Source organism: Pholis gunnellus (genome assembly GCF_910591455.1).
Source record: "Pholis gunnellus genome assembly, chromosome: 1".
NCBI classification, from domain to species: Eukaryota; Metazoa; Chordata; class Actinopteri; order Perciformes; family Pholidae; genus Pholis; species Pholis gunnellus.
The window spans coordinates 14,453,200-14,479,819 of record NC_136528.1 but is presented as its reverse complement, the minus strand read 5'-3'; the positions used below and the strand labels follow the sequence as shown (position 1 = coordinate 14,479,819).

At 40.7% G+C, this 26,620-nt stretch overlaps 3 protein-coding genes across 5 annotated transcripts in view; all 3 read right to left on the bottom strand.

The window, feature by feature from the left end:
* Positions 1-829: 829 nt before the first annotated feature.
* On the bottom strand, positions 830-4,846 carry bcl2l10 (BCL2 like 10). The gene is made up of 3 exons (XM_079186633.1): positions 4,772-4,846; positions 3,342-3,788; positions 830-1,771 (listed from the first exon to the last, which is right to left on the bottom strand). Exons 2-3 carry the CDS (start codon positions 3,783-3,785, stop codon positions 1,649-1,651), a joined length of 567 nt encoding a protein of 188 aa, XP_079042759.1. The 5' UTR covers positions 3,786-3,788; positions 4,772-4,846; the 3' UTR covers positions 830-1,648.
* Positions 4,847-7,601: 2,755 nt separating this feature from the next.
* gnb5b (guanine nucleotide binding protein (G protein), beta 5b) lies at positions 7,602-18,187 on the bottom strand (the record flags this gene model as incomplete). Its single annotated transcript, XM_079160669.1, has 12 exons — positions 7,602-7,633; positions 8,104-8,280; positions 8,539-8,635; positions 8,974-9,022; positions 9,441-9,532; positions 9,716-9,859; positions 13,389-13,521; positions 14,074-14,150; positions 15,514-15,555; positions 15,732-15,868; positions 16,550-16,661; positions 18,062-18,187. The coding sequence occupies 12 exons, from the start codon at positions 18,185-18,187 to the stop codon at positions 7,602-7,604; spliced, it is 1,218 nt and encodes a 405-aa protein (XP_079016795.1).
* Positions 18,188-23,034: 4,847 nt separating this feature from the next.
* The window catches only part of myo5aa (myosin VAa), a gene marked incomplete at its 5' end in the record, with an annotated part of 41,858 nt that continues 38,272 nt past the window's right edge, over positions 23,035-26,620 (bottom strand). For all 3 annotated transcript variants that reach the window (XM_079161681.1, XM_079161679.1, XM_079161680.1), the window contains 9 exons: positions 23,035-23,429; positions 23,985-24,065; positions 24,220-24,394; positions 24,510-24,792; positions 24,954-25,104; positions 25,490-25,579; positions 25,736-25,890; positions 26,176-26,325; positions 26,439-26,532. In XM_079161681.1, the coding sequence (XP_079017807.1) occupies positions 23,277-23,429; positions 23,985-24,065; positions 24,220-24,394; positions 24,510-24,792; positions 24,954-25,104; positions 25,490-25,579; positions 25,736-25,890; positions 26,176-26,325; positions 26,439-26,532 (1,332 nt within the window). In that variant the 3' untranslated portion in view covers positions 23,035-23,276. The remainder of the gene's footprint in view (positions 23,430-23,984; positions 24,066-24,219; positions 24,395-24,509; positions 24,793-24,953; positions 25,105-25,489; positions 25,580-25,735; positions 25,891-26,175; positions 26,326-26,438; positions 26,533-26,620) is intronic.

Here is a 26,620-nt window from a genome sequence, read left to right as displayed (position 1 = left end):
ACCTCGATGCAGTGTCATGGCGGACGCACACACACACAGGCCTCATTTGTAAGAGACAAGTGCGTGACTTTATATTCTGTTAGTTAAACATCTTGTATTTCGGGGGGATACAAAGCTTTCAGTCTAGTCTACAAACTGCAACTTCAACTATCTCATTATCTACTATAAATAGCTATTAATGTTTGATTCATAGTAGATTATGTTGATACTTTCAACCAAAGTAACAAACATGTTTTGAATTATGCTTTTGTTTGATTATTACAGTAAACTATATATATATATATATATATATATATATATATATATATAAGTAGTATAAGGTACATGCATATAATGGCAATCCAGTGTAGTACAATTACTTCAAAATGATTTAATCAAGGTACTTGAATAAATGTGCTATGCACAAAATTGTAAAAGTAGCGTAATGGCCGTGTTTCTAATGTAGAGGTGGCCTGTAGACAGAATATAAATTCCCAACACAGCTTAATTAAAACTAATTGAAGAGGTTAGGACTTGCACAGCCAGTCTTTGTTTTTAGGAGTTTCTCCTAACTCAGATAGTTAGGAATACATTTTTGCCTTAGAATATATTGCTCATGCAGCACTTTGCGTAACTTAAGCACTGATGGTCAGAGGAGCATAGAGGCAGACAGCAGAACATATCTTATTTATGACAATGTCTGTATATGAAAGGAGGGCAGATCATTTACTATTTATATTCCTCTACACACTCCTGACCTGCTGTGGAGACGTTTGGAGGAAAACAATGGATCACACTGAAAAAAGAAAGTAGACAGACACAAAAAAACTCAATAATTGCTTCTTTTTTTAAATTTTTTAATTATAAAAACAGTGACAAATAAATAGACCAAAACAATGTAAAAATATAATGTTTAAGGGATTTGTGGGGGGGAAATGCCATAGCAACAGTTTGTTCTATCAGCAACATGTTTAAAGTCAGATTGGTCCCCGTTTTGATTGATATGAGAAACATTTCACAACATATAGCACCGTCGTGTTGTCTGGAGTGCTGGATTCAGCCATTGACCATGTAAATCAGGACAGAAAACAATGAAATAACCGAATTAGCTGTGGATCAGTTAGAAGAAAAAAAAGGGCCACTGCTTACAGTTTCATTTCATATAAATATAATATATTAATTTATACATTGTACACTAGAATGGCTCTATACCACATACACAACTCAAGGTAAACGCATGAATAAAAAAAAAAAGGCAGCAGACAATTTCAAAATCAAAAGCTGTGGGAAAATTGAAAAGAAGTCTTAGTCTTAGCTGCACAGTAGAAAATACAAAGAGAGCGAAGATTCTGTCCAGAAACCCTTTGCTTCTGTAACTCAACCGTCTGATATGCAAGCTGACGTCACTTACACCAACATTTTAGAAGGCATTGAGATCATTTTTACAATCTTAAGGAATGAGTGACAAAACGCCAGTATTAATGTGTGTGTGTGTGTGTGTGTGTGTGTGTGGGGTGCGCAAACATTCAGTTGATGACTTGAGATACAACCCTGAATTCACGACAGATAAAGCCTGTTGTTGCAGCATTGATGTTGGAACTAAAATGTCTACTTGTGCCAGATGAAATGAGAACATGGATGAGGGTTTGTTGAGGACGTCCAAGGCCAGCTAGCGCACCAGGAGGAAGGTGAGTCCAGCGAGGCCCACACCGGCAGCAGCAAACAGCGCCGTCTTCATGGACGAGTCCTGGCCCACTTCTCTGGCACTGCGGGAGAACTTGCAGAACCCCTCCTACGAGAGAGAGAGAGAGAGAGAGAGAGAGAGAGAGAGAGAGAGAGAGAACATAAGAAATGTTGAGAATCTTCTTGTTTGCTAGTAAGATAGAATATTTACCTGCTACTCAGTTTTTCTGCATACACTAAGTTTTTACAAAACAAAAGAGAAAGTATTAGCTGCCAAGATGTCGCCTAACTAACAGTGGCTTAGCTGACGGCTGGTGGCAATTACACGATATGTTTTGGAAAATATGTCGGTGTCTCTGACAGCCCCGTGTTTCTCCACAAACACAAAAATAATGTGCACTCTCAGGGTGCTGCTGATGTCTGCAACTTTTCAAATACCCTGACAGCACAGAGGTTCTTCAAAGTAAGAAAATAAGTCTCAACCTGAAGTTAGAGAAAAAACAGCCAATTGTCTAGCTGTTTATACAGAAATCATTTCATTTGTAACACCAATAATGAACCAATTCTTTGCTTCTTCTGCTCCATTAGCGAGACAATAAAAAAAGGTCAGATTGTGTTCAGTCACCAGCTGTGTGTGTGTGTGTGTGTGTTTCTCCTTCATGTCCTATAGCTGCAGCCACACAGACTCGACCAGCGAGTGCACCTGCTCTCAGCTCCAGGTGTTTCTCTGCTTTGCAGCTGCTTGTTTTTCTAGTCATACCACGCTAACTCTCAATATGGCTGATGCCAAGTTCAACACACAGAAGCTTTGACTGTTACTACAAAGTCCATCTGGCTGAGCAGGTTACGCGTCTGTTGAAACCAGCTGCCAGCTGAAGAAAGGAGGGGTGTGTGTGTGTGTGTGTGTGTGTGTGTGTGTGTGTGTGTGTGTGTGTGTGTGTGTGTGTGTGTGTGTGTGTGTGTGTGTGTGTGTGTGTGTGTGTGTGTGTGTGTGTGTGTGTGTGTGTGTGTGTGTGTGTGTGTGTGTGTGTGTGTGTGTGTGTGTGGGGGCGGGGGCCAGGGCGAACCCATTCACAAAGGCAGACATTCAACTTTAGTTGTGTTCGGTTTGGTGAGGCTTGTGGGGCCTTAGTCCATCCCTTAAAAGTTGTTCCAGTTAAATAAGCCACAACGAGCAGGTTTAAAATGATCTTTGTGCTTTGGATTTCCAGTAGCTAAACAAGAATATAGTCCAAATTTGGCCCGACAACACCGCTTTTGTTTAACCAACACAAAAACACTGATAATCTAAAGCCCAACACGGTTTGATCATGGCTCTGGATTTGCACTGGTTGTTTTCTTGAACACTACATTCCTCACAATCTGGCCTATTGCTACTCATATAATCACAGCAGCCACATGAGACGTCTGAGGCTGCATCTAAACTAAGCCAAGTTTACACACTGATCTCAATACAAACCCACGCAGGAAGCAAACACGATCCTATCAAACTAGGTGATTTCCAACGCCACAAGTTTAAAATTATCACTTTCACTTTCAAGATGTCCTGGGATTCTTTACAGATCCGTTTTGAACTGGCTTTCTGGCTGACCATGAAAACACTTCTCTTATCTAGGATATTTGTGTCGACTCAGCTCTGCAGTGTCCGTTTAGAAGCGGACATGTTGTTTTAAACCTACCCATCCGTCGTTCTCCAGCAGCCAGTCTTTCTTCTCCTCTCCCAGGTAATCAGCTATGGTCTCTGCCAGTCCCCTGCAGTGTCCCGGCTCCTGCCCAGGGTCCAGCCCCAGCTTCGTGCCCTTCTGCTCCAGCAGCTGCCTGGCCAGCACCCCAGTAAAGGTGAAAAGGGAAACAACCCTCCCCCAGTTCAAGTGTCCATCTCCCACCAGCTCCTCCATCACCTTCCTGAGGCTGGAGCAGGGGTCCGGCCCGCACTGCTTCAGGAAGGTCTGAGCGAGGGAGTGGAAGCGAGCCTGGTGCTGCGTCTCCATGTCCTGGGCCAGGCGCCTCATGGCAGCGGCTGACTCGCTGGGAGGTGGAGGGGCTGGCCGTGGGCTTGTGCGGCACAGGTACAGGTAGTCCTCTGCCAGAGCCAAGGTCTCTTTCCACAGCCCGCACGACATTTTCTGATGAGGGGGAAGAAAAAATAAAACAGTTCCCTTAATTTATGAACTAAGCGAGCCTGCTGACGTGTGAGTATTAGGTAACTGTACTACTGCTGAAAAACCACAAATATGGAGTAACCAGCTCAGGGCTGCAACTACTTACATTATCAATTTATATGCCTATTACTTCAATATTGGTGGGTCTACAAAACTTCTGACAACTGAAAATGCTAATTTTTAAAGCCCAAGGTGACATCTTAAGATTCCTTGTTGAACAAACTGTTTAAAAAAAAAAAAACGATATTATTCAATTAAACAATATTACATTTAAAAAAAGAAATGTAAACAGTTGGGATGCGTTTTGCAATTATTTGCTTGGAAAAACTATAAACAATTAGTTGCTCATTAAAAATGTTGCTATTTAATTCAATTGTTTGAATAATTAAATAATAAACTGCTAAAGCTTTTAGAACAGTTACAGTTAACGTTACATTCAACCAGCACATCGTCCAATGAACGACGTTAGTTCACAGTTAGCATCAGCTTTAGCAAAGTGTTCAATGTTAACTAGGCAGCTAACAGCAACGCTAGCGTTATGAACGGAACAGACACCACTAGTGTGAACGCTAGATGCTGGAGGCTAAATACAGCTAACGCTGAGTTAAGTTAATAGACTATCAACACGATATAAACAGCACTGTAGTGTGAGAGCCACATAACGGTTATTATCAGCGTGTTAACGTTTTTTAACCGGTGGACTGGCAGTTGGCTCGCCGGCTGCCTTTTCTCCGCTAACTAACCGTTGATCTGTCACCAGAGCAATGGAGGACACAAAGGACCACATTCAACGATGAGCTAGCGCCGCCACATCAGCGCATTTAACCGCCGTTTAAAGTCATTAAACGAGCACCTCGGTGTGGTCAACGTTTTATATTTCCAAATGGACGTGTGCGTAAGTCGGTGAAATGACATTTTCCGCGCATAAAAAGAAACAAAAAGCTTACCCTCCCAGCGATATCAGACTGCTCTCTACACACACGGACAGCGGAAGGAGAACCTCGATACTTCCACAGCTTCCCTTCAGCTGCACATTTATTCTGTGACTCCGCCTCCGCATCGTTTTATCCGCTGCCCGCAGAAAAACCCAAGAAAGTCCCTTCATAACGCAGTAATGGAACCGACAGTCAAGTGAAAAAAACACCCAATTAAATACGTTATGGTTATCAGGTATCATGTAGAAAACAAACAAAATGAATTAACTTGCCACAGTATGTGGATTTTAAATGCATTCAGCTGTTTATCAAGGTCTAATATGAAGTTGTATTGATAACATCGCTCTGCATTCATCAGTAAAGTGTCTAAAATTACAATATAACGTTAAGTAAATAACAATTGCAGTAGCATATAGGAAGAAATCAAAGAAACGTTTAGACAATCGATTAATAGTTAAGGTCATCATTTAAGCAAACAACTATCCCCTCAAATGTGACTGTTTGCCTTCTATTGAGTATTTATGTCTCTATTTATTGAATTTTATAGACCTAAACAATTAATTAATTCAATAATCAGCAAATTAAATAATGATGAAATTAATAGTTAGTTGGGGATATAGCCTACATTTATCAAAATCCCTGAAAAATGAACGGTTATCACATCCTACAGTTTTTGAAGTGCATCATTGGATGATTTCTTTGTAGAAATAATAATAATACATTTTATTTGTATAGCGCTTTAAAAAGGTACTCAAAGACGCTTACAATAATGTTTTGTAACACAAAGAGACAGTCCCAGCCTGAGATGATGTAACAATATTAGTTGACTTTCATTACTGCAGAACTTAATGAAATGCTCTCGCACACAACACCTTTATGTAAATCCATAGATGTCGTCTTCTTTTGACCTATCTAAACTAAATATAGGTCTCAGCAGGCTCGTGATCTTAGGTTTCATTCATCACCAAACAGTCTCACTTCTCTCGCTCTCAGTGTGTGCTAGTTGTAAACTACACACAGAGAACAGTTCAGTGATCTTCATGAGGAAGTGAAAAATGCTTTGAGTTGTAATCAAATTATAGTGGCAGACAAAGCAAACGGTTTAGGTAATGTGGCTTAGCAGGTGATATTTTTGGGTACTTCCTCTGCATGGTAATACCCCTCTGTCCTCTCGTCCATCAGTCCCTTTCTCGTCCTGTCTCTCACCAGCCTCTCTCTTTACGTTGGTGTTTCCTTCTGGGTGTTTCCCTCGTTGAATTCCGGAAAACCCTTTAAACCAGGCTGGAATTGAAATATAAAAAAAATGAGTATATAAAGCTATCACCTACAAATTTCCAGCTGACACGCTTGGAAGGAATGAGGATGCTGCAGCAGCCTCACAACCTCCTGTGCCGTTATTGACTGGTCACTTTGGTGCCTTTTGCCACAGTTTAGAAAAATAAAGAGGTGTAAAATGGAGAGACCATCTGATCAATAATGTTTCGAGGACACACACTTGGACAAACAGTCATGAAAACACAGAGACACACAGCATAATCTCCAACTAGAGATACAAAATGACATCAAGTGCTCAAAAAAGTGAGTGTTATATTGAGCTGTAAGGCTTCCACAATTGTGCACCAGCATTTCAAAATGTTATAAATAAAAGTTAATGTAGACTTAATGTTCACAGTGATGGATTACATAACTCAAGTTCTTTCAGGATACATATTCTTAAATAATGCAAGTGAACTCTTAAAAAAACAAACCCAGTACAACAGAACTGTTTATAGGAAGGACAGCCAGGCATTGCTGTTACACTAGTGATGAAGTGTGATGCCCCCTGGTGGTAGACAGGTATGCTACAGTTTCCCTTGAGCCCATCTAGATTTTCTTAATTTTTTATTGAATAATCAGGACAACAGTTTTTCTTGCCATATCTTTCTGAGAATAGTGTCTTCAACACACACATACAGAATGATCTGTGAAAATAACAAAAGACCATATTGACAATATCGCCAGGTCTCCGGATAGTTACATTTCTCCCTTTCAGGAAACAGAAATGCAAATGTCAGCCATTGGGATTGAATCTAGATCTACCTCGGCGCAGTTGAATGCCGCCTGTGTGGCACAATCAGTTAAAAGCAGCGGATATACCAACCATCCATTTGTATTTTGTTAACGCATAAACATGTCGGGTCACCCTAATCTGTTCTGACTCTGAGGCTTCCAGTGAGGTTATCAGAACAACTGACTGAATTGAAGGCAGAAGAGAAATCAAAGCTACAAACAACAAAAAATACTTAAAATCTCTTTTATTTGGGATATAAGTGATTTATCTAAGCTGTGGACATTCATGTATATTGGAATAAAACAAATTGATGGCTACATTGAAGTTGTCTTCCTTTATATATATATATATATGTATTACAGTGTGTGTAACCTATAATTTGATTCTGGATCGTTTGATTCTCACAGAAAAGGTATACAGCAACAGTTAACCAATGTTCATCATTTACAAGATAATCGTTGATATTGCCTGGAGATCTACATGACAGAGCAGACACATGCGGCTCTTTACTCTCACGATTATTTCCCTGACATTAGCATAAACAATTACATATTTATACAATCAGTCATCAAGCTAAAAATAATAAATATCAGGAATCCAAACTTGACTGCATCCTCAATGAATACTCACACTACAGTTAAGGGACGATGATATATTGTCATTCAGAAGAGACATTTCAGGAGCTTTGTGTATTTGTCACACTGAAGGTTTGCATGCACACACTCCTGCAGTAGTGTTGACTGGGACTTGTAGTCTTGGCAGTCGCATGGTGCTGGTGCTGTTGTCACTGGATCACAAGTGTGATAGCAGCTCTAGGACCAAATCTGCATGAGGAAAGTGAGAAGAATCAGTGAGAAGACAGGAATCTTTTACGCAGTTACTAGCTAAACAACTTTAAAATACAACACACTTTTAGTCTAAAAAATAAAATTAGAGGAAATAAATGTATTATGTTATGGACATTGTTTTTTGTCACCAGACACTTGACTCATAAATCTTTTAGACGAAGGTAAGTAGCCCAACCTTACTTATTGATCACGATTAATATGATAAAAACACATATCCTGCACAGGGCTGATTAGTTATACTCTTAACCCTTTTGACCAAAAAAAGATCACATCACAATTCATTTGTTAATATTATTCAAAAGCTCAATGTTATCCTCCAAATCAATGAATCAAACACAGCTGTTGTGATGTGATCCCAAGCGTGAAAAAAAAAAGAAAAAGCTATACAAACAAAAAAGGAGAAATGATCAACGGAAAAATGATAAAGTCATGTTGTGGTGGGAAACTCCAGCTCACCCGTAAGGTGTTGTCCCAGGAGGCCGAGCAGAGCGCCGTGCCGTCAGGTGACACTCGGACTCTGCTGACGCGGTTCTCATGGCCAAACAGGATGGAGACACGAGTTCCCTTCAAAACGTCCCACACATTGATGGTGTAGTCGTTATAACCAGCGAAAAGCAGCCGGCCTGGGGGCGTGATAGGGTACGAAAGAGGAAGTGGGGAATTTGGAATAAGGAGAAGTAGAGAAGGACGAAGGATTGGTTGAAATTGTGAGATAGAGAAAAAAGAAATGTCCTTAAATGATTGAAAATAGCTTTATTCATATGAAATACTTCTTACTTTTGTGATTTTTAAACTTTCCCAGTAGATGCTGATGAGTGATGCATATTATTCAACAGACTATCAATGGTTGATTCAACCTTAAGTGCTTCAAAACTCCTCACCACTCAGAGAGAAGTCCACAGTTGAAGCACCAAACAGGATGCTGTCCTTCTGGTAGATGGCTACCTCACGGTCAGCTCGCAGGTCATAGAAACGGCACTGAGGAACGCCAGTAAACACGTAACAACACAGACAAGACCAGACACACATGGGGTAAGTTGACAATGGTAATGTTAGTCTACAGTAGGCGCTATTACTGTACATCACAGATAATCTCATGTATGTATTTTTTCTGTTGACAGGCGTTACTCTTTTTGAAGTGGCCTGCCAGCACCACAATCTGACAAATGTCTAGTTGAGATGGTCGACTTCGCCCCATTATCAAATTATGACAAGAAAGTGGTTCAGAGTGAGTCCAAACTTGCACATGCACATATTGACATGACCAGTACACACATCACAACGAACTGATCAGCAGGTCATACGACGTGACTCACTGTGCCATCGTCTGAAGCAGAAGCAAAAGCATCTCCACTGGGGTAGTACCTGAACACACACGACCCGACAATAGAATAAGAAAGTTGTGTGTTTTGGCACATTTGGCAAACTCAAATCTAAATATTTTTCCACAAACCCAACTTTAAAGACAGATTTGTTTTCAGTATCTAATCTAAGGGTCTCATCAAGTTTTACCAAATTGAAAACAAGATTTACAATAAGGGTAAATACAAATAAACTAAAGTCTCTCATTCGTTAAAGAGAATCAAAGGGTAGCAGAGTGCCTCAGATGTCTATGATGGTGAGCATCTGTGTCTACGTTCATTCTGCATTTTGATGATCTAGGTAGGAATTATATCGTTTAAGTTTCCACTTTTAATAGTACGAGCTGAAGTGTGATAACAGTTTAATTTGTATGTCATGCTGCAGGACTTTTTTAATTTATATATTAAAGAGCTGGACTCACTTAACACAGTTGATGTCGGACTCGTGGCTCTCAAAAGACTGAATGTTCTGTCCAGAGCGCAGGTCCCACACGTTGGCCTTCTTATCAGAGCCCTGATGACACACACACACACACACACACACACACACACACACACACACACACACACACACACACACACACACACACATTAGAGAATGAAAATATTGCTGCTGTCCAGTAAAAAAAAGAAATTCAGAATCTTTAAAATTGCGACCACATGACAGACATAAAGACACACACTATCTCTCTCTCACCCCAGAGACAAACGTGTTTCCAGTCTCAGATGGGGCGAGGTCCAGGGACAAGACATCAGCTGTGTGACCATGGAAACTCTGCAGCAGCTGCCCGCTCTCCACATCCCACAAGGCACATGTGCCGTCACCGCTGGAGGTCAGGAGCTAAACAGACACATGCACACAGACACACGGACAACAGCACCCGCACACATGCACACAAGAGTGTGGGCACGCCACACATGTTCAACATACATACAAAAAAAACACAGAATGAAACAATATGAAAACATGAAGCTTACTTTATTTCAAAGTATTTTGGAGCAAGACATGTATGTTCAGTATATTTTTTAATAATTTAGTTGACTTCATCTCATCATGGAATTTGTCCTGTCTTTGAAAACACTGTAGTATGATTTAGGGAACTGTGGATACAGCTTCAGAAACTGCCCAAATCACTGGCAGCCGGTGGCGGCACTTCCTCCTGTGCCATCAAAGAGGTATTTTGATTGAGATTAATTCTGTGTTCTCTCGAAAACTATACTATACTAAACTATACTATGCCTTTTTATTATATTCCATAATATGACCTTGTATCACATACTTTATCTACTATAATGGAACTTTAATGCTATATCATATTGACATTTTTGTCAATGAATTATGACCTTTTTTGACAAAATATACAATTACATTTAATGACTTTTTTTACGACATACTATACTATGACTTCTTATAACAAAATATACAATTAATTTTTAACAACTATCAAGCTATGACTTTTTACGTCTCTTTTATGTTAATACAACTTTTTATCTCATATTATACTGACTTTCATTTTTTTAACATAACATATACGTTGACAAAATATATAATTACTTTTTTTATGACAAACTATGAAATAACTTTTTATAATTTCTTTATTTTTGGTTTAAACAACCCAAAATATACTGGAAACGATTGACTTGATTGAATAATATCTAAAGGTACAAGGCTAGTGCCGGAGATTAGATCACTCAGTGGTGGCTTAAATAAAACAGAACAGCGTCAAAGCTTCATAAAGTCTGTTTGAATAGTGAGGACAGGTAGAGAAATGCTGCCGAGCTCTTTTCTGTTGTCACACACACACACACACACACACACACACACACACACACACACACACACACACACACACACACACACACACACACACACACACACACACACACAACAAAAGCTAAAGGTCACCACCTCCTCACTCTTAATGTGCACAATGTCTCCACATACAAACACAATTCCATAATGTCAGCGACCTCTCTGATGAAAACAGATCATGTGCACTTAGAGACACATGCAGACATCAGAGATCTGTGAGGGCTGGTGGATTAGAGAGCTCCTGCTGGATGACCTCAGGCACAAAAACACATCACATCCTGCCTGCACTGAGATGTAGCTCTAGTTTCAACATGAATGCAATTATCAGTAAGCCACAATTACTGACACTCACTCTCACACACACACACACACACACACACACACACACACACACACACACACACACACACACACACACACACACACACACACACACAAAAACACACACAGATGGGAACCTCATTGATCTAACAGAGAGCCTTTGCATCAGTCTGATTCTTCTTACCACCACCTGCATGTTGCCATTTATTAAATACATGCAGGGGTTCATTAAACTACCCAGTGATCCCACATATAAATATATAAATGACTTTAATGAGAAAGTGCAACAGCAGATCTATCATATCAAAACTCTCAAAAGCCAATGCACTACTTAAATGTTGCTCTCAGTTGGACACACACACGCACACACACACACACACACACACACACACACACATAAAAAACAAAGTAGACCTACTCAGTTATCAAGGATATGAGTCGCAAAGTGTCTGCCATATATGGCGGCTGCCAATGATAGCAGAGACAGCAGAGTACTTTGCGAGCCGTGTAGCTCCAAGGTATTGAAGTCTTCTTACGACCAACCTGTGAGTGTGTCCTAGGCAGCTAAATATGAAAAGAAGTAGTCTAGACTAGAGTCAAATGTGCAGGTCACCTCTAAAACAAACACTTTCTGGGACTCTTCATTGATAGTTACAACATCCGGTTTATTGGCAGAGAGATGTGAAAAAAGTACACACACACACACACACACACACACACACACACACACACACACACACACACACATACACCGAGACACAACAACACAAACTGTGTGTCATCCTAACTCTGGAACCAGTCTTTGAAATCAAAATGAATAGTAACACACTTTCTGAGCCCTCAAATGTAGTCCAGCACTGCCATTGTTTATTTCAATGGTAAAGTATGAAGGCTCGTTACAGTGTGCTCATGGTCATGCATATGTCTTTGTGGGTGAGATGCAGCATGAAAGAGAAATTCAGGAAGAACACATGTATGTGCGTGTCTGCGTGTTAAATGTTCTGCCCTCAGGTCAGTGTGCTCCACTCTTTTCGAGATAACGGCCTCTTTCCTTGATAAGAACCACTCAGAGTCTATTAATAAACTCAGGACAGAGGACCATCACCACCCCTCCAGTCTGTTTTCTGTCCCCTTCTCAGCCCTGCCATCCATCCCCCAGTGCTCTGTCATTGTGCCCCTCTGCCTTGCTGAGGGGCAGAGAGGAGCAAATTATTAAAGCTAAATATCTCAGGCCGTGTCCTTAATGTTCTCCTTTTGAGTCTGGTCCCAAACTTCTTTCTATCCTGCTGGGGAGTCAAAGGCACAGCCAACAAAAACAAAATCTAGCTGATGCTGACTCATTAACCTACATTACACATATAGAATATGAATTAGGGCTGGGCCGTAACTCAATTTGACAATTTATTGTCTTTCAATGGAATCCTATCTTAATGAAATCATAAATCCAGATGCATAATTACGTCATCTAGCACATGCTAACTTAAATTTCTCAGGAAATCTGAATTGATTAAATTTTGCTCCAAAGTTCTTCATTAAAAGAGAAAATACTCTACTCTAAATACTCTACTAGTACTTTTCATTTGTCAAGTATTTAATTCACACGGGAGCTTTACCATGTGGTTATTTCATATAGACTATATATTTATTGAATTGCCCGAAAACATGCTACATCTTAATATATATTGTTATCGAGATATGAAATGATCGATATTGGAATAGAAGATCTTTGGCTTGTCTCTTGCTCGTGTATGGACCAGCAAGGCTCTAATACTTTTAACATGAAGGTGGTGGTGTCACAACTGAAGTACGCCAATTGTACAGATTGTAGAACGTGAAAAGTGTCAAATATAAAGAGTAAATATACTCCATGTATTCACGGGTAATTGGGAAGATAAATCAGCTAAAAAAGCATTTATTTAAAGACTGTGAATAGCACACTTTATCTCATGGCAGACCCCCGGCTGGACCAAGTCCTCTCCGAGCTCCACCAAACCCTTCAGGTTCAGATCCTACCGTGACTGTTGCATTCAAGTCAACGTTACATTTTTTTTTATCTACAAATCTTATAAATACAAACAGAACATACTATGGTTCAGAATGTATTCATAGTCCATGTTGTTGTTTTTTTGGTTCAAGTGGAAAAAATGCATTTAATCATTAATACAATATTCCAACGTTTAATCTATAAAATGCTCATATTTCCAGTTTTATCAGAAGGCATTGAACTGCTGCTCACCTGCATGTCGGAGGTGGTGAAGGTGCACCCTGAGATATAGTTGGTGTGCATGGCAACAGACTTCTTCTTTGCATTCAAATTCTCGTTTTTGTCAAGTGACAGCGGGAACACCGAGCACTTGTTATCCAATCCGCTTTGGAAGGAGATAAAACAAGTTAGATGATGGGCCACTGATGAAATAGTAGACAATAACAACACAGAGTCTGGGCATGGATATCGCATAATGATACAGGCTCACGGAGAAATGATGACTGGGTATTAAATTAACTTTTCTTACATTATGTGTCAGATTCAGAATATTGAATAAAACATATTCCCAGTAGGATCTAATTTAGTTCCACTGAGCAATAGCTGAAGCATTATTTCTAACACTTACAAAGAATTGAAGTAGCCACTGTATGCAGTATTTACTTATATATAAGAGAATACATGAGTGTGCAGTTATTAAAAAAGAGCAACCAGGTTCATTTAAATTATTGATGTTTTTCCAAAGTTACACTTGAACACAATAAGATAGTATCTCTAAAACACATCTGCATTTTCTTTCACAATAGCAATAACTTTGTATTAAAACAATTCTAAAACTATTATTTAAATGAACTGTTTTGTTGTTGATTTTTAATTATTGGAAAGAGTAGATTTTTAATAAATCCAGGCAATAAAAAGAGAAATCCTCTGTACTCACCCACATGCCACAGCACAACCTGAGGGGGCATAAGCACAGGCCATGACCCATGTACACGGCAAGGTCGCCCCATGTTCCTGTAACACATGTTCGTGGTAATTCGTCATTGGTGGGAAGATGCATTCTCTTTAATAAGCATATACCAACTACTCTCTTACACATATACACACACACACAGCTGCGGTAAACCAGTATTAATCGGGATTATGTTGAGTGTGGTTCTACTCCATCAACAGGTCAAATCAGGCTGAATCCTCCTGGCTGCTATTGAAGTGCACTCAGGCACACACACACACACACACACACACACACACACACACACACACACACACACACACACACACACACACACACACACACACACACGCACGCACAGTCATTACAGGGGACAGATGGATGGATAATCTTTAAATGCATATTTCCCTGTGATCGTGTTGCACCCTCACTCTCAGAGGAGTAATGGCAGCAAACGGTCGACACTAGCACCCATCGTCTCCAAAGACGTGTGATTATCTGTTTGTGCATTTCATTCTCTTCTTTTAGAGAAAATATAAGTCTGAGACCCGCTTCACACCTTGCATTAAAATGAGTCATGTATCCAGATTGTATCTCGATATGATTTAACTTGATTACATTGAAATAAAAGAAATAAAAGAACTGTACTGTTGTGTAGTAACTCCAGAATCGGATTACAAAGTATCTAACAAATGGAAAATAAAGAAATCAGTGCGACATTGTTTCAGCACACGACTAGCTGTGTTGTTTATCAACATGCGTCTCCAGCGTCCACATTGAGATCCGTCACGTATTTGTTGTATATGGATTATAACCGCAACTGCATTTACACTTATGTTCAATGTGGTCACAACGCGTCTCTGACCACACCCACAGGTGGTTAAGTCAGTCGGATCACAACCGTGTCATGTGGTCCAACACTAGCCGATTGCAAACCTAAATCACCTAAAATGCACGTTAATGCAAGGCGTAAAGGGATAGGAAGTTGAATTCAGCCCCTAAATTTATAGTTATTGTTAATCTAATGAAGTCACACATTGTTCTGCATACTGAATGCACAAAAACACTACTATACGAGTTTCAATAAGAAAAAAGGTTAATCCTTGTTTTTGTAGTTCACAGGTAAGAGGTACAGTTGTATTTTTGTTTCATGTATTCTATATGACTTTACAATTCTCTCCTGTTTTATAACATACATGTATTTTTATTTCTCAATGCATGGGCAACATTTGACATGTTTTCCCACCTCTTCTTTGGGTTGTACTGTGATGTCTGTTGGCTATGTATTGTTTTAGGTGGATTGCAGCTGTGTGCAGCACTAATGTCAATGCAAAATTTCCCCTTTTCGGACAATAACATATTACATCTTATCTTGTCTTGTATTGTCTTGTTTTATCTTGTCTTACCACACAGACATGTACTCACCTTATTGAGAGTAAATGCGTCCCAGATGATCACTTTGCCATCCTAAATAAGAAAGGAAAATCTGCATTGAACATGAACAAATAAATAGAGCCCATATACAGTGATGCTCAGCATAAAATAACAATTGTCCTGTATTAGATCATATTTCACTATAGTTCTCTTAAATATACATCTGTGTGTGTGTACATAGTACACGCAGGTGTACCATGTAGGCCTACCTGTGAAGAGCTGACTAGACGGCGTTTGTCTTTACACCAGTCCATACACAGAACCTTGTTCCCATGACCCTTCAGTACACGTCTGGTTTTTATGGAGAGGGCACCCAAGACCTCAATCTTCTCAGCCACCTGGCTCACTGAGGTACCAACACACACACACACACACACACACGCACACGCACACACACACACACACACACACACACACACACACACACACACACACACACACACACACACACACACACACACACACACTTCAGTTGGTTTTGTGACGTTCATGAGAACTTTTGACTGAATGAACTACTCGCAACCTTTATTTCGGTACAAGTAGGAAAACATCAATCTAAAAATACTATACATACAAGTAGACTTACTTGAAGTATTACAAGTAAAAGTACTTCAAATGCTGCAGAGTGGTGCCTGTATGTGTTGTATCATTATATGAGATATATTAATAGATTAATAGAGATGCATTTAATGTTTGTAACTAGTCAAGTTGGAGCTGATTTGAACTATCTTATACAGCCTACCACTGGGCAATTTGTCATATTTGAAAGGTTTTGTATCTAGAAATGTTATTCAGCAAAGTTACTAGTAGTTGTCAGAGAAATATAGAGGAGTAGAAAGTAGCAAATAACATTTAGCAGAAAATGGAAATACCTGAGCGATGATGCTTCACGGTGAGCGTCTCTCAGTAAACAGTATAACCGCCACAAACAAAACGTTACATGTAGAAAAGACGAGTTCAGAGCTGCAGCCTGTTAGCGGTGGCCCACAGCAGGTGCAATAGTTGTTATTTTGTCCCAGACACTTACACTCTATGTCGCTCAGCTTGGCCCGCTCCTCCTCCAGCTTCTTCTTCAGACTGTCGCTCTCCCTCTTTAATGTCACCACGGTTTCCCCTCCTTGGAGCCCCTGACAAGCCATCTTTAGAGAGGAAAAAAAGACAACAAAAAAAAACCCCTCAGGAGGGAGCGGAAAGGGGAAGAGAAACGGGAAATTTACCGAGGACGTTCGGTGGTTAGAGGTTTGTTAAATTCGTCCCCAAGCGAAAGTGATGCTCCGCCGCGCGTGTCACATTCACAGCTCGTGCTCCGCTTCAGTGTGTCAGCCCCCTCCTCCCCCCTCCTCCCTCCATCCTGCACATTCATGTTCATTTAACAGGCACCGACAGGCAATGACACCCGTGCAGCGTTTAGTCTTCCACATATTCCCGTAGTTTAATTCGTGAGTTCAAAGTTTAAAACCGATTTGTAACTTTTTTTCTGACCCTTGAGGATATTATAGCCTAAGCTGCACACTATTTTTGTCTCCTTAAGTTCTGTTGCTACTGCATTTCATCAATTTGAAATGCTATAAACTTTTTAAGGTTTTCATTAAAGTTGTGTTATTTCAACCTCCCTTCAGCTTAATATTAACATGCCCTCACCCACTTAAGCTGCATTACTCTGTCACAAGTTATTAATATTAGATTAAATGTTAACTCAGTAATGACATCGCAGCATTAACCAGTTTTTTATTTCCTTTTAAAATTCAAACCATTAAAACCATGACAGACACATACCCCCACAAATTAATGAAAATTGACAATAATTGACAAAAAATTTGATTGGCTCATTTTGTCTAAGGGATCGTTCATTCATCAAAGCTAAAAGGAAATTGATAGAGGATATATTTTAAAAGAGTTGTCTGTGTTCGCAGATTTAAGGTTTTCACGACGTGGAGTTTCAATCACTATTTCACTTTACTTTTGTTATGCTTTTCTTGCAAAAATATTTCAGTATTTTCCATAACAACAAATAAATGCTCTAATCAAATTCTTTTAGGATAGTTACTGGTATCGAGTGAGCTGACAAAGAGCCACAGATCAGGAGGAGGCTCAGTGGCATGCGTCTCTCTCTCTGAAAGGTCCTCATGACTTCATCTGTGTGTGTGTGTGTGTGTGTGTGTGTGTGTGTGTGTGTGTGTGTGTGTGTGTGTGTGTGTTTTTTAAGATAATAATACAGTTCCATGACAAAGGTGCTGTGTGTTGTGTCCTCAGTAAAACAGCAAGTGTTAGTGTGATCCTCATCAAACTAAAGATGCGTTTGTATGTAGACGCTTGGCAGCTGCCTCACAGATTGCTGTTATCACATATGTTCATAGATAAACTTAAGAGTAGGGGACGCCTGTAACTCCAGGGCCATAGACACAGTGTGCTAACTTATTATTTCTCTTCTTTCGCTCTTTTTCAGCTGGTACATATCTTGTCAGATCTACATTGCCATAGTTTGCACTTCATTTATGTGGCAGATATTAGGTGATGAGAAACGGAAAGGACAACATACCACTTCCACACAGAAGGAGCAGTAGTTGATGGCCTCTGTCTTAATGTAGATGTTCATGAGAGGACTGGCTTTCCCACAGCTTTCGCAGGGGCCAAAAGTGGCCGCCACGAACGTCTGGTCACACATGGCTGCAGATGATCCCCAACAACGAGCTCTGTGGAAAACACAGACACAAACATAAAGAGTCAGACAAGCAGCTATATGGTATTTTGGTTTATTCAGGCTCTTTTGAATTTCTGTACCGTTGTGCGACTGTTTGTGTGTGTGTGTGTGTGTGTGTGTGTCTGGAGATAAGTAGTTGGTAATCTACTCCAGCCTGATCCTTCTCTGAGCTCCAGAGGAAAGGAGTACAGCAGAGCTATTCTGGGAACTGCTCACATCCAGTACACACTCCAAAGCAACCAAATTACAACTACATATGACATTTTCCCCATTGCAAACCCTCATTATATCATGCACTGTACCGTTATTTGAAGCTGTCGCTTATTTTCTAATAGTAACTTTTACAATATTAACACATTAATAAACAGTATGACTTAAACAATAACGTCAAAACATACTAATGTGCGTCGTTTCCTTCAATTTGTTATATTACATTTTGTAAAAATAAAAAATCAGCAGAAAACTACAACCTCATTTAGAGACTGAAGTTAATCATTATATGTTCAGTCCTTCCGTTAATACGGGTATTATAGTGTAAAGAACATAGAATCAAATAATGTGAGTTATGTTAGCAATTTGAATTCAAACTGAGCTGCCATTATGTTCGTACACACTCCAAACTCAATTCACCATCACGGAGGCTGCTATTGAGGTAATCATCATGTACAAAATGAACTTTAGCAGAAACTAATAGAATTTACCAGTCAAACTCCATCTAAGCTGGTTTATCACAAGTTTAAAACTCTAAACTCTCTACTCACATTTGCACATCATGTTCCATAAATTCAACCCAAATTAAATACAAAAAAACATCAGTTTGCAGAAGAATATTTACACAAATAGTAGCCATATCAAAGATAAAATCTTACCTTACAAGAGAATGTTTTTCCCCCCTCTGTACACCAGGTATTTATCCCCGGAGAACTAAGTTGAGTTTTTCCAGTGAAGAGGATTGTCAGTGAGGGAACTGTAAGCTTCTTAGTGAAGTGTTTAAGCTGTGGCTCTGCTCCGCTCCATACGTCCCTGAAGCATTACTGAAGCTGCGAGGCCCGGAAAGTTACATTCACAGCTTATTACAGTACACATTATAGATTTCATATTTAACAAATTCTTTAAACTGCATGATGTTACATTACATCGCCTCCTATTTTGAGTCAAAAAGGTGCCATCCGTGTTATAGAACAACCATGACGTATGTTTCTTCCCTTTTTGTTTGATGTTAATGTTGTAATCAGATTTGTGCAATCCCATCAAATGTAATCTATTACATCTGTCTGATGATCTTAAGTCTTCAGTTCTTGTGCCGTCAATGAAAGAGCAATAAACTAGACAGTTAAAAGAGATCAAGAATGCGTATTCTGTTTATTATGACTGAAAGAATCACATTTTCTTAAAGACTAAAGACTGAGAAAAACCCCCAGAAATAATCTCCCAGAGACAATCAAACAGTGCTGAATTATTTTATTTTACTTTTACAGATTTGACAATTTATTCCAAGTTTCTTAACGGTGAACACATTCACTAAGCACAGCTACCAGAAACTACAAACAGTCCAGTTTGTCAAATGTACACATGGGTCAGAGAGGAAACATTTGGTCGTGGCTTCAGCATGTTCACACCAGTACCACAACAGCTGGGGTGATGATATACGGCCTGTTTTTAACAATGTTTAAAATGGCACAATCAACGCTAGTGCTGATAAGAACAATGGTCATTTATAATGTCTACGTCGTATCATACAACCAACTCTCTCCTTAATGTAAAAACACAGAGTGAAGGAATGACACTTTCTCCTACACGAGAGCCCAAGAGAAGCCCAGGGGAACAAGACGCCGCAGCTCTGCTCAACAAAATGAATAAACGTGTGTTTTTGTTTTTTTTTCTCCTCTGAAACTAGAACAGCCGTCCAACTCTGCACTCTCAATACATCAGTCCACGAGGATGGTCTGACCAAGGGAGAGACGGCTGCTGCTGCTGCTGCTGCAGCAACGGAAGTCACAAGAGTGTTTGTCTTCTTACCTGTGACTTGCATTAATTTGTAGTTTTAATAAAACAGCAAGAAAAAAAAAAGTGAAGAGCCCACTCGCAGAGGGAATGTGGTAGAGGAAGCTTAATGCGTCGCAGTTTAGTAGAAAGGCGGTGGGAGTCAAAAGAAAAAAGAATTTATTTTTTACAATCCTTATCTATCTCTCATTCATCCGACTTCCTCAGCAACGTCTGAAAAGTGCATCTGGACTTATGGCTAAACAGTGCGACCCATCTGTGACACCAACTGTAGGACAAAAGGACGACTTATCAAAACAAAAAGTGACCACATTCAACAATTTATATTCATTTTACAGTGGAGACAAAATAAAACCTGCACTGACTGAACAAAACAATGCCACAATGTTGATCACGTGTTTAAGTCATTTAGATAGCAAACATTTCAGATAAGGCTTTGTCCAACAATGTGCGACTAAAATCATGAAACACTTCATTAATTTAAAACATTCATGTGGTTAATTAATTCCTTCAGTTGCCGTCTTCCTCGCCACAGAAATGTACTCTTTACACAAACCATACTTCAAACTACCTATTAATCCAGATGATATGACAGAAGGCAGACTGATAACATGTGGTCCCAGTGAGAGCATATGGATATCACATTGTTCTCACATACAAGTGCAACACAAAACAACTTCACATACTAACTTCTCTTTACTCCACTTAGTATTTGTTTTTATCTGTAATTAATATGGCATTTTAATGAGATACTTCACCGTGGTAAAATATAGTTATTTCTCAGCACGTACTGTATCTTCACCAGCAAGTTCACTCTTAGTTCCTGTGTTGGTCGGTTTGAAACTGGTGACCATTCACAATCGCCTATATGTGTAAGCACCTTTAAATAAAAATATTCTGTCAAAGTGAAATAAGTTTGTGAAAGGGTAAGGTCATTAGGCAAAAATAAGGTTCACATGAGGGCAAGAGGCAAATTTGGTTGGCTGTTAATACTGATGGCACAACAGGAAGTAGACGGGCAAAAGTGCTAAACACGAGGCAGCGAGGACCATGTGAACGCAGACAAAGGAATTATTGTAGATTGGCCGATTCCCGGACACTCATCCCACGACTCTCAGCTAGGTTTCTCTGTTCAAACAACTAAAAGAACAAAAGCATGCAGGTTCATTTCTGGTAAATAGTAATGCTGGCAAAGCCAAGCCCATGGAGGTTAGATGAGGGCAGCAGCAGCAGCAGTGCAGTTCTTACACCACACTGACTGAGAGTATGGGGTGTGGCGCAAAATCACCCTCAGCCTTTGAAAGCAAATATGTCCGGATATCTGAACCAAAAACAACCAGAGCACCAAACAGAAAAGACCAAAATATCTTTCTACGCCAGTAGTCCCATGCAATTGAGATGTGGGAAAAGTGCAGTTCCACATGTTCTATTGTTTTTGGTTCTAAAAGGCTCCATATTGTGCCTTCCTAGCCACTAAACAGGAAGGCGGGTAGGACAGGAGAGGAATCGGTCCCCTAAGCTGCAGTTAGTGTTGGTGTTAGTGTGGGAATAAAGCAGTGGACACCGGTGTAAAGCTGGACAAGTTTGAGACAAACTCCCCAAAACCAACGTCAGAGAAACCTTTTCTGTCCATTCTGCTCAGTGATACATGGCTTCATAATATACACAGCTTTAACGCTTAAGAAAAGTGACAATACTGAAATAAATATTTCCACGTTGATAATAGTAAAACCGCTTCAAAGCACTGACTGGAGCTGTGACCAGAGAAGACGAGTAGAGAGAGGAAGAACCCCCCCCCCCCCCCCCCCCCCCCGGTGATACAGCAGTGAGCAGAGTGTCATGTTAAATATCTTTGTGCCAGTGTTTCCTGTGACGCTCAGCTCTGGTCACAGCTGTAAACAGTGTAGATGACAGCAGGTTAAACCCTCGTCAGAGCTTGAACCTCGTACCTTCTCAATCTCTCCTCAGTTAAAACCCGTGCTACACTGCATCTGCCTGAAATGCAGGATAAACATCGACATCTCTACGTTAAGACGTGAGCTAACAAATGATCATCTGTGCCGGCACTCCTTGAATTTATACTACACAATGTACCTGATATTGACATAAACAGCCTACAATGGACCTAAACTAAAACAGTCCTTACAAAGCTGTGGGAAATGATGGTCCCGGCCTTCACACATCAGACATGTTTACTGCAAAGAGAAAGCTTCTAATCTAATAAAAGGAGGGTGGGGGCGGAGGTAAACGCAATAAATAAAATACATGATATATATTATTCATATTTATATATGTATAAATAATATAGTACAGACGGTGAGTTCCGTCTCGCCTTGACCGTGTTCAGAGAGTGAAATGACGACGACAGAGCGAAGCCTGGTCCAGGTTGCCTCGACATGGTGTGCAGAGAGCTAACGTTAGCGCGGTGTCACTCAGCTGGCTTCCCACTGGGACTCAGTATTCACTTTGCTTTATTAAATATAGATCCAACATTCGAAGCTAGACTACAATTGATCAAGTTACGGGCCCCCGCTCCCGTGTAGTGTGACGTACATTCTCGCGTTGACAAGATTTGATCTTTTATCAGCCCGACTGGGCTTTTCTTGTGGCTTCTCTAAGAGGCAGGCGTTTTTTTTTTTTTTTTTACAAGCAGTGGATGGACGATGGCCTTTTACAGACAGATTTAAACCAGCGGCGGCGACCGTGAGTGTCGTGTGTGTTTGTGCGTTTTGTAAGAGAGAAAGTGCACATGAGTGTAGGCGTGCATGTGTACGTTCAGAGGATGCAAGTATTGTACAGATGCATGTTGAAAGTTCAGTATGTGATGGGGTTTTCTTTGTCGGATTTTCTGAGAGTCAATGTTCCGGATCAGCCAAAGGATCTCTTAAGAGAACGGGAATCCATGTTTTCAACTAGAAGCTCTTTGAGGCTTTTCACTTAACTTTTTGGACATAATTGCTCAAACTATGTGAATACAAATATGAATTTTTTATTGACTTGCAATTTCAAACTGTGGTCTCTACATCAAAATGGCCTGTGGGGCCTCGGTTTAGACGCGGGTGAGGAACCCCAGGTTGAGCGAGCTGGGGATCTGGATGGTTTCCAGGGCGAGGGAGGAAGGGCTGAACGGGAAAGTGACCGGGTAAATCATCTTCGTGTCCATCAACAACTGCAGACTCTCACAACGATCTCGCAAGCGAGTCTGAATGGAAAAAGAAGAGATAAAATAATTAATATGCAGTCACATTGAATTTAACAAAAAAGTGAATAGCTTGAAATAGGTTCAGTTCATTAAGGGACTGTACCAATGTTTTTGCACATTCTAGTGCTTTGCATTGCTGCTAAAAAAATTTTTTTATTCCTTTAATTTAAGTCACAATGTGCAGATAAATTCACTGTGATTGGATAAGCTGTTGTTTGAAAAATAGTAACTGCCTGGAAAGTAGAAAAGTACATAAAGAAATACAAAACATGTCATTTTTTAGGAAAATTGGTCAGTGTAGAGAAGGTCCGCCAACTCTGTTGCAAGTGGATCAAGAAATGCAAATATATTAGTACAGTGTTAAAGTGCTATACCTGAGGATTGAAGTTACTCACTATCAAAATGAACTTAACGTTACTGGACTCAATTAGTGCTTTGGAAGGTGTAACTTTTTTCAGGTGGTGTTTTCCAGCAGCATTCATTTCCTTAATACTGTATACTGTAGCCACATGCAACACCATGTCAGTGTTGTATTGATACATCGGAGTAAATCACCTGTATGGTTTGTATGAAGGACACCGTTACTCTCTCCTCAAATTCGTTGACTGGAGTGTAGAGGTTCAAGACCTTCACAATCTGGAGGAGACACGACACAGAGAGGTTAGAAACACATTTCCCCTGCAGTGAACGGGGTTTCTAAGCTTTTAAAACAGACTGGGGTGGAGAACGATGATTTAAAAAGCTTGCCTGGTCTCTTTGAATGTTGTTAATAAATGACGGGATAGTTTACCTGAGCAGTGGTGAGGGCCAGGCACATGGAGCAGATGGCCCTGGCGTCCTCGTCAGTCTTTTTCTTCACCTGCAGCAGCTGAGCGGCCTGGATCAGAGGCTCCAGAGTCTCCTTGGCTCCGAATGTCATTAGACCTTTGTCTCTGAGCCACTCCTCCAGCTGGCTCACATTGTACCTGCACACAGACACACGTCACAGGTAAAGAAACAACAACAACAAGAAAACAAATGGGTAAAGATATCAGCCACACTTTGGAGCTCCGCTCTGAGCAGCAACATCTCGTACTGTACCTGATCTGCATGCCTTTGCTCCAGGAGCACATGTCCTTGCGCAGCAGCAGGTTGTTGAGGGTGACGGCTCCGATGATGTAGAACTGCTGCTTCACCACCTGCTTGATGAGCTCGGGGTCGGTGCCGTGCTGGCACATGGTGGAGTGGAAGGCGCTGAGCTGCCGCAGGATGGAGTCCAGCGTGAAGGTGCCCTCGTCGGCGATACTCGATGTTCGCTTACGGAGGCCTGTGGGCTTCACCCCCGACACTCCCTGGATGGTCTCGTGTTCCAGCATGCCAGAAACTGCAGGGAACACACACACACACACACACACACACACACACACACACAGACACACACACGCTTTATAAGTATTTGTATCGTGCACAAAAGCAAATCCCATCAATGCTACAGGAGCATTAGCTTGTAGGATCACACACACACACACATGTACATGCACACACCTATCATGGGCTGGAGGATGCTCTCCATGCACTTGATCAACTGCTGGTAGATCTGGATGGCCAGGTCACTGATCACCTGTCTGTACTCGGCCAGGTCGAAGTTGGACAGAGAGTGTTCATTCTGCCTCTGCGTGTTGTGCTTCATGAAGGTCTAAAAAAACACAGATAAAGGCAGAGGCATGTGAGAGGATAGGAGCCTCTGTTTATCCTCAGCAACTCTATTAAAAAAACTATTTCTTTCCAATCTATGATATTTTATATGCATGTCAGCTTTTACACTTTCCATCACTAGTACCACCATTTGCAATCACAGGAACGGCGAATTCATTTTCTACAAACAATACAAAAAACAATCTCCAGTTAATTTAACGTTTTATGTTTACTGTCTACCGGTTGATCGATTTCTTCCAAGAAAAAACACCAAAAAAAAAATCAAAATTGCTTAATTGCCTCTAAGTTTACCAAACCCAATTCATGTACGTGCACACATTTGAGCTAAAACGTTTCCATGTTGGTGTGCATTGTGTGAGCCTCACATCGTCTCCGCTGTATTGTTTCAGACAGTGTAAGAAGCGGCAGGTGTTCGCCAGCCAGAAGGAGACCGTCTCAAAGTCGTCTCCTCGTTTCTGACAGGAAGAGACCAGAGGAAGAGCAAACTGGAGTCAGTAAACCAGCTGGTAATAGTCAAGTCTTTGTCCAAGTCAAACATTCCACAAATTACTGATAAAAAAAACACGACGAAACAGTACACGTCGCCCCCAAAGTCCGAATAAAAAACAAACCTTTAGGATCTTCTTAATACTGTTGATGGTTGAGGTGAGCAGGGTGCGGACCTTCTGGTCATCGTTCTTGTAGTCTGCATGTCTCAGACACATGAACAGGATGTAGGCCGGCAGGCCTGGGATCAGATTGACAGCCACACCACGAGGCTTCAGCTCTGGAGAGACAAGAGGAGCAATTCAGAGTTCAGCGATGGACTGAGGAGAACATTAGGAGAGACGTTTCTGCAGTCAATACAAAGCTTCATGTTCTACAAGATGGTTTCTAGATTTCAGACGGTAGAAACTGTGAATGAAGCCTTTATTTGTAACATTAATGAAGTTCCATGTTAGGCTAAGTGGTTTGTCCTTAAATAACCTCTTTAAAGTTGATAGAGTTTTGATGACTATCTTTCATCTAATTTTCCACCTGCTGCTTCTTGCTCTTCATACTCAGCTCTTACCCAGGATGAGGTTCTTGACCAGTTTGAGCTCATCCTCCTTCTTGTACTCCAGCATCCCTTGGAAATCTTTCTCCCTGCGAGGAATGTTGACGGGGTGAATGGGCTCGTCCACCATCTGTCCTGGAGACGTCTGTCCCTCGGTTTGACCCGCTGGCACAGACACACAAGACATGACAGTCAGGCAATATCCTTCTCCTGTTGCACCGAAACACATAATATGTACAGACTCTCAAGTCTTTGCTGATCCATAATTTCTCAAGTACCCCCCATCTCTCCGATCCTCTTGGAGTAAACCTTCAGCTGCTTCTTGAGCTTGCGGATGGTTCGGTCCTGCTTCTCCAGCTGCTCCATGAGATCCTGAAACCGGCCGAGGGTTGGAGTGATGGAGAGAGAAACGGATAAAAAGAGAAAGAAAAAGAGAATAGTGAGGACCAACGGCAAGCCT